At 47.0% G+C, this 8,645-nt stretch overlaps 1 protein-coding gene across 3 annotated transcripts in view; it reads left to right on the plus strand.

The window, feature by feature from the left end:
- Positions 1–6,279: 6,279 nt before the first annotated feature.
- Positions 6,280–8,645, plus strand: part of LOC129835632 (platelet-derived growth factor subunit A-like) — an 8,641-nt gene continuing 6,275 nt past the window's right edge. For 2 of the 3 annotated variants that reach the window (XR_008756483.1, XM_055901362.1), the window contains exons 1-2: positions 6,280–7,126; positions 7,527–7,623. Coding sequence is in view for 2 of the 3 variants with exons in the window: in XM_055901362.1 (XP_055757337.1) it covers positions 7,061–7,126; positions 7,527–7,623 (163 nt within the window). In the remaining variant the exon portion in view is untranslated. The remainder of the gene's footprint in view (positions 7,127–7,526; positions 7,624–8,645) is intronic. The other variant, XM_055901353.1, reaches the window with a different exon arrangement.

Genomic DNA, 8,645 nt, shown 5'->3' on the forward strand with positions numbered 1-8,645 from the left:
CAGAGCGATAGAGACAGCGAGACAGAGCGATAGAGACAGGGAGACAGAGACAGAGCGATAGAGACAGCGAGACAGAGACAGAGCGATAGAGACAGCGAGACAGAGACAGAGCGATAGAGACAGCGAGACAGAGACAGAGCGATAGAGACAGCGAGACAGAGACAGAGCGATAGAGACAGCGAGACAGAGACAGAGCGATAGAGACAGGGAGACAGAGACAGAGCGATAGAGACAGGGAGACAGAGCGATAGAGACAGGGAGACAGAGACAGAGCGATAGAGACAGCGAGACAGAGACAGAGCGATAGAGACAGCGAGACAGAGACAGAGCGATAGAGACAGCGAGACAGAGACAGAGCGATAGAGACAGCGAGACAGAGACAGAGCGATAGAGACAGCGAGACAGAGACAGAGCGATAGAGACAGAGCGATAGAGACAGAGCGATAGAGACAGCGAGACAGAGACAGAGCGATAGAGACAGGGAGACAGAGCGATAGAGACAGCGAGACAGAGACAGAGCGATAGAGACAGCGAGACAGAGACAGAGCGATAGAGACAGGGAGACAGAGCGATAGAGACAGCGAGACAGAGACAGAGCGATAGAGACAGCGAGACAGAGACAGAGCGATAGAGACAGGGAGACAGAGACAGAGCGATAGAGACAGCGAGACAGAGCGATAGAGACAGGGAGACAGAGCGATAGAGACAGCGAGACAGAGCGATAGAGACAGCGAGACAGAGCGATAGAGACAGGGAGATAGAGACAGAGAGACAGAGACAGAGCGATAGAGACAGCGAGACAGAGATAGAGACAGGGAGACAGAGCGATAGAGACAGCGAGACAGAGACAGAGCGATAGAGACAGCGAGACAGAGACAGAGCGATAGAGACAGCGAGACAGAGACAGAGCGATAGAGACAGGGAGACAGAGACAGAGCGATAGAGACAGGGAGACAGAGCGATAGAGACAGGGAGACAGAGACAGAGCGATAGAGACAGCGAGACAGAGACAGAGCGATAGAGACAGCGAGACAGAGACAGAGCGATAGAGACAGCGAGACAGAGACAGAGCGATAGAGACAGCGAGACAGAGACAGAGCGATAGAGACAGCGAGACAGAGACAGAGCGATAGAGACAGAGCGATAGAGACAGAGCGATAGAGACAGCGAGACAGAGACAGAGCGATAGAGACAGGGAGACAGAGCGATAGAGACAGCGAGACAGAGACAGAGCGATAGAGACAGCGAGACAGAGACAGAGCGATAGAGACAGGGAGACAGAGCGATAGAGACAGCGAGACAGAGACAGAGTGATAGAGACAGCGAGACAGAGACAGAGCGATAGAGACAGCGAGACAGAGACAGAGCGATAGAGACAGCGAGACAGAGACAGAGCGATAGAGACATAGAGACAGAGTGATAGAGACAGCGAGACAGAGACAGAGTGATAGAGACAGCGAGACAGAGACAGAGCGATAGAGACAGCGAGACAGAGCGATAGAGACAGCGAGACAGAGCGATAGAGACAGCGAGACAGAGACAGAGCGATAGAGACAGAGAGACAGAGACATAGAGACAGCGAGACAGAGACATAGAGACAGGGAGACAGAGACAGAGTGATAGAGACAGCGAGACAGAGACAGAGCGATAGAGACAGCGAGACAGAGACAGAGCGATAGAGACAGCGAGACAGAGACAGAGCGATAGAGACAGCGAGACAGAGACAGAGCGATAGAGACAGCGAGACAGAGACAGAGCGATAGAGACAGCGAGACAGAGACAGAGCGATAGAGACAGCGAGACAGAGCGATAGAGACAGAGCGATAGAGACAGCGAGACAGAGCGATAGAGACAGCGAGACAGAGCGATAGAGACAGGGAGACAGAGACAGAGCGATAGAGACAGAGAGACAGAGACAGAGCGATAGAGACAGGGAGACAGAGCGATAGAGACAGGGAGACAGAGACAGAGCAATAGAGACAGCGAGACAGAGCGATAGAGACAGGGAGACAGAGACAGAGCGATAGAGACAGAGAGACAGAGTGATAGAGACAGCGAGACAGAGACATAGAGACAGGGAGACAGAGACAGAGTGATAGAGACAGCGAGACAGAGACAGAGCGATAGAGACAGCGAGACAGAGACAGAGCGATAGAGACAGCGAGACAGAGACAGAGCGATAGAGACAGGGAGACAGAGACAGAGCGATAGAGACAGCGAGACAGAGACAGAGCGATAGAGACAGGAAGACAGAGACAGAGCGATAGAGACAGGGAGACAGAGCGATAGAGACAAGGAGACAGAGCGATAGAGACAGGGAGACAGAGACAGAGCGATAGAGACAGGGAGACAGAGCAATAGAGACAGGGAGACAGAGCGATAGAGACAGGGAGACAGAGACAGAGCAATAGAGACAGCGAGACAGAGACAGAGCGATAGAGACAGGGAGACAGAGACAGAGTGAGACGAAGGCAGAGAGGAACAGTTGATTGAGAAAGAGAGAAAGATCTGTGAATAATCTGTGAATCCAGAAGCACCCAGGACCAGGTTCAGTGACATGCTGGTATATAGACCCGTAGATGTGGCCAGAGGAGGTTTACACATAGAGAAATAAAGTAGAGTGTTCTAGTCATGTCCCAAATGCCACCCTGCTCCCAATACAGTGCACTACTTTTGACCAGGCCCAATAGAGCTCTGGTCAAAAGTAGTTCACTATAGTAGGGAATGGGGTTCCATTTAGGATGCACATTGGATCTTTGTCTTTACCATCTGAAAACAAAGAGCAGATTATAGAAGAGGAAACACGTACACATGAGAAGTGGGCTCTCCTCAGATATGATGACGAGATAATATAGCAACAGCTGTGGCTCTACTGTTTAACTTACATCTGAAATGTTTTGTCTTAGCAGGACTGATAAGGAATATGACATTCCATCTTTTAGTGCATTTTTCTGTTTTGATGCTTATGTGATACTCAAACAGGCAATTCATGAAATCTCATCTCCACAGGAAAGACACAATAATCTTGTTCCGACCTATTGCGTAGGATGCTGCTTTAGATGTGGGTAAAGCGTATGGTGCAGGAGCATATTTCCATGCATATGTGTGACTTTTTGGTAGCAGCAGAGGGACTCTGTATCCCAAACACCAAACCTCTCTCAAGCCTATGCTTAAACAGATGGAGCCATTGCATTAACTAACCATATAGGTAAACCAAACACTAGCATATTCAAGATGTTTATCCAGGATAAGTCTTCTGTTGGCCGCTTCCCAAACATTTATGCGTCACACAATAGTTTTTGGGAGGTGGCCAACCATGGGATTACCCCGGGTTTAATGGTTGAAATCGTGAAATCCATTCTGACTGACTTCTTTGGTATGGGTTCTTATAATGAATGTGTAGAAGGGAAACTAAATCACACCTGGATTAAAATACTATCTAAAATCATTTAAAATACTTTATCTGGGATTGATTGAGCTTGACTGTCACTACGGAACCAATAGAATAGTGACAAAAATGCAAACATCGCCCATCCAGCACTTCAGGCAAACTATAGATGTAGGATCTTAATTTGATCACTCTTTTGTTGCTGAGAATTTTCCTGCAGAGCAGGAAATACAAACTTGTAGTGTATTCAAGGTTTAAAAATGCTTCTGAAATTTGTCATTTCCACTTTAGTATCAGACTTGGGTTTGCTCTAACAAAAAAAAGTATCAAACCCTACAAAAAATGTCAGTCAATGAATTATAATCCACATTTCCCGCTGCTGCAGAATTATTTTCCTGCTGTAGCAAACTCGCTCAAATTAAGATCCTACATTGGTAGAGCAAATGTTAAAAGTATATGAAAAGATTTCAAATAGTATTCAATCACAGGTCTGACACATATGAAGTTTTTCATTATGCACTATGCATAGGAGTTTGAATAGAATTAGGTATAGACTTTTACACCCTGCTTGTAAAACTCTCATCCCTCCACAGATTAAATGTAACTAGCGACTGGATTCAATCCGTATCGTGAAAGTATCATGGTAAAGCTGCGTACATTTTTAAAGTTATTTACAATTGAGCCGACATATGCAGTGTTTACCGTGAATGCAGTCTCCGCGGACACTGGAACATTGCCTTGAAATTTAAATGGAGCTATAACGCAGATCTTCCACGATACTACTGCGATACGGATTGAATCCAGACCTATTTCTCCCTCTCTCTTCTCTCTCATGCACATTCCCTCTCTGTGTCTCTCCATATCTCAATTTGTCTCTGTTTCTCTCTCCTTTCTCTATTTTACTGTGTCTATCCTGTTGTCTGGGTCTAGACTTTAGGGAAACCTATAGCCTCTCTGTCGGCATGACAACATGCATGCTACTGCCCCTACCATAGCAGGAGGCATGTCCCACTTCTATCCCACAGAGGAAGTGACAGAGAAGAGAGAGAGGTATACAGAGAGGTTAAGAGTCCAGATCATTGCCCTTTGGCATCACTCTCTCCGGGTCCAAGGATGTCACAGTGGAATGTTCTGGATCGGTTCGGTTCTAACCCAGTTGTTTCCCTAATTCGGACCCCTGTGCTGTAAGTGAGTGTGTGTGTGTGCACACATGTGCACTTGCATGTGTGTCTGGCGCCTTGCAGGAGTCAAGTACACCAGACCAGAGCAGCCCAAAGCAAAGCCCTTCAGGGTTGATGGAGGGAGAGACAGAGTCACTGAGTCTCTGTCTGGCTAAATAGGTCTTAATTGGCAACAAACCTTGTTTCTCTTCCTCCTTCCGTCCTCATTTGCCCCTCCTCCTGGGCTCCTTTACCCCTTCATTCTTCTTCCTCCTCTCCCCATCTCCTTCACCTCCTTTTCCTCAATGTTCACCTCTCCCTCCTCCTGGGCTCCTTTACCCCTTCATTCTTCTTCCTCCTCTCCCCATCTCCTTCACCTCCTTTTCCTCAATGTTCACCTCTCCCTCCTCCTGGGCTCCTTTACTCCTTCATTCTTCTTCCTACTCTCCCCATCTCCTTCACCTCCTTTTCCTCAATGTTCACCTTTCCCTCCTCCTCATCACCACTATAAGCTGTCAATGTCTGCATTTGTAGCTAGAATGGTGGCTGCTCTAGTGTTGAGAGAGAGACTGGGTCTAGTGGGCACAAAGTCCCTAACTATCTCAGTTGTGACACCGTGTCTGGTCACAAGGCACATAGTCAATGTGTGTAGGTCCGTGTGAACATGTCTGTTCTTTATCAAGTGTTGTTTTCAGCTCCAGCACACCGTGTCCCCCCTACCTCCAGCACCCCCCCACCCCCCCCACCCCCCACCCCCCTACCCCTACCAGTGTCCCCCCTACCTCTGATCCCTCCATCCCTTTCGCTCTCTCGCTCCTTTATCATGGAGGTCAGTTGTGTCTACGGTCTGGCCACTTATTAATGAAGTTAATTAAACACCAATTAAAAACAGACACACTCAGCCATCTGTGGCTGACCTGGAAGGGAGGGAGGGGGGTGGAGGAAGGAATGGAGGGGGGGGTGAACAGATACAAGGAGGGAGGGTTGGAGGTGGTAGAGGTGCGAGGGGGCTGGAGAAGGAGGGAATTGAAGGAAGGGTGTAAGAGGGGGAAGAGAGAGAGGTGGAAAGCCTCCGGTGACTTTATAGGTTATAAACACTCTAAACTACTCAACCATGGGTTCCTACTTTGTTATAAATTAGCTCAGTCGCTTAAAATGTAATGACTAGTGCTTTAGAAGGGATGAAATGTTAATGTGTCAACTAGTAACCTGCCATTGTGTGGTACAACAACACAGGGCATTTAGGAACAGTTACAGGATATGGTGTTTATAGAGATCATCAACATCCTCATCACCTTCATCATCACTGTCATCACCAGCATCATTATCATCATCACCACTATCACCATCAAAATCAAGTCAAATGCTGTTTGTCACATGCACCGAATACAACAGGTGTAGACCTTACAGTGAAATGCTTACTTACAAGCCCTTAACCAGCAATGCAGTTTTAAGAAAAATACCTAAAAAAGTAAGAGATAAGAATAACAAACAATTAAAGAGCAGCAGTAAATAACAATAGCGGGGCTATATACAGGGGGTACCGGTACAGAGTCAATGTGCGGGGGCACCGGTGTTGAGGTAATTATGTACATGTAGGTAGAGTTATTAACGTGGCTATGCATAGATAACAACAGAGAGTAGCAGCGGGACTGATGTAAGCGCGCCCACAGTCAAAAGCCAATGGTCTCCTTTATAGCCTATCTATCCATCTGTAGTTACAGAGCACACACCCGGAGAGCGGAGCGGAGCTGCAACGTGACCGCGCCCCGCAAGCCCCCAGCAACGCGGTAGCTATATCATATGACTCAAAGCGTTCCGACTTCATTCACTACGGAGATCACAGTCTACAGCGTGCGGGACCCGCTTTGAATAGATCCAATAGGCTACAAAAACCGTTTGATGAGAACAACCGGGACATGCGGACGGCTTGACATTATTTTTGACCTATCCTCCATTTGCTGATATAAACAGGACATAAAGTTTATATTTTTGGAAGTCTCCCATAAATGTATGGATAGTGAAATATTATATTCTCCGAGAATTGTATCAACATGCATAAAGGATTAAAACACTGAAATGTGTCACAACGAGTCGTCTTCACTTCAAGTGGATTATAGCCTAATCGACAAAATGATGACATTTCTCACATCTGGAAGTTCTTCTAAGCATAGATAGCTCTTGTCTCAGGTGCCGTAACTCCATCTCCTGCTCCTGTGTTGCTGCTGTGAAGCGGAGTAGGAAACCCAACTGACTTCAATAAACGTCAGTCTTAAATGTAAACCTAGATGAACACCCAATAAAGTCACACTGTTAGCCTCGCCATGTTGCCTATAATAGCCAAATAATTCGCACTACCGGCTGTAGAGTCGTGGAGGTAGCGGTTCCACCCGAGGGATGGTACTGGATTCCCGTGGTTTGGGAGCGACGCCTCAGCTCCTGGTTCTGGAACGGTGTTGGTGGAACTACTGGAACTTTCTCTCGTTCTGGAGCCCAAAGGAGCCGAAGGGAGATGAGAGCCACTTTTCTGAGCTTCCTCCTCGCCTGCTTATTGTGCCTGTTACGCACCGCCGCTGAGGTAAAGGACTTTTATACGAGTTTTGGTTTGTACGCTATGTAGGGGCCAATTCTGTTCAAATTGGGCCGTTTTTAGTGCAACGCTTCATTCGGTGGCAGGTGCAATGTTCGTTCGTTCATGCTCCACTTTAATCATGCACAAAACTCCAGAGTAGCGTTGCTGTAACTCCGTCCAAAAATGACATGACAATAGGGGGAATCTATGGCTTTTCAGCAACAAGCGCAAACTAATTATACCACCCCCTTAATTGTGCACATATTTGTGCTTAAAACACTTCTTCAGCGCTACATAGTCACACTCATACCACTTCTATAGCCGCGCTATCCATTACGGTACAATAACGTCTGTGTAGGTAATAAAGTGCTGTTATTTTCAGTTAAATCTTTTCCTTTTCTTCTAGGAGGCCCCACTCCCCCGGGAGCTGTTGGAGCGGCTGTCCCGCAGTGAGATCCGCAGCATCAGCGACCTCCAGCGGCTCCTGGAGCTAGACTTGGAAGGTAGGCCTAAAGCCTCTTATATCAGTCTTCATTCAATAGCTTTATTACACAGCCTAGGGCTAGGCTTCAGTAAAGACACTGAATTGAGCTCAACACAACATGCCAGAAGTAGCCTACAAGGTTCTGGTTAGAACCAAAACGGGTTCTATTGCTTGCTTCATATATGGCCCCCTTAAATGTTCCTAATAGAACCCTCTTATAGGGTTGATTGACCAGAACCCCATGGGTTCTTATTCACTGACCCAACATTTGTTCTATATAGAACCTTAAGGGGTGCCATATATGAAGCAAGCATAGAACACGTTTTGGTTTTATTCAGAACCTTTTTTTGTAAGAGTGCACCCTTTGAAGGTAGGAGGAGAGAGGTGTAAAGAGGTTCTATGGCTGTGTCTTGTTTGTGATAGGCTGTTGGCCTGTGGGCAACGTGGACAGGTTTGTCTGCCACATAAGAGATGTTGAATTAGACGAGTTACTTCCTGCAGCTTAAAGAGTCGATGAAACTCCATTGGATGTTGCCCCGGCCATGAGCACGCCCCTCCCGGGCGGGAACTAGCAGACATCTCTCCATAATCTGCTCGGAGATAGTGGGAGTTGTCTCTGTCTCGCTGCTCGCGGCACTAGGGAGGACAGTCACCAGGAACCTGGAGACTGCTGCTTGTGTCAAAACTTTTGATCTGTTTTACACTTTTAATTCCACGTGAAATTAACTTTAGGAAAACTGAACACATAACTGGAGTCTGGTCGAATAAGGGGGAAGGTGTGGACAAGTGCTTGAAACATACCCTAATGAAACGTTTAAAGCCATTAATTGTTAGGCTACTTAGTAACCTCTCTCCATCCTACATTCTTAAGTTCTTATCATTTTTTCATCATTTTTCATTTGGTCTTGACTACACCCCACCATTCATTCTGGCATTATTGAGATGCAAATAGGCCTGTCTGCTACTCAGCTGTCTCCTCGGTGCTGGGGGGGAGAGGTCAAGTGGCTGTAGGCTTTATGCTGCTGTCATGCTGTCCATTAT

The sequence above is a fragment of the Salvelinus fontinalis genome, chromosome 3 (genome assembly GCF_029448725.1).
Source record: "Salvelinus fontinalis isolate EN_2023a chromosome 3, ASM2944872v1, whole genome shotgun sequence".
Taxonomy (NCBI): domain Eukaryota; kingdom Metazoa; phylum Chordata; class Actinopteri; order Salmoniformes; family Salmonidae; genus Salvelinus; species Salvelinus fontinalis.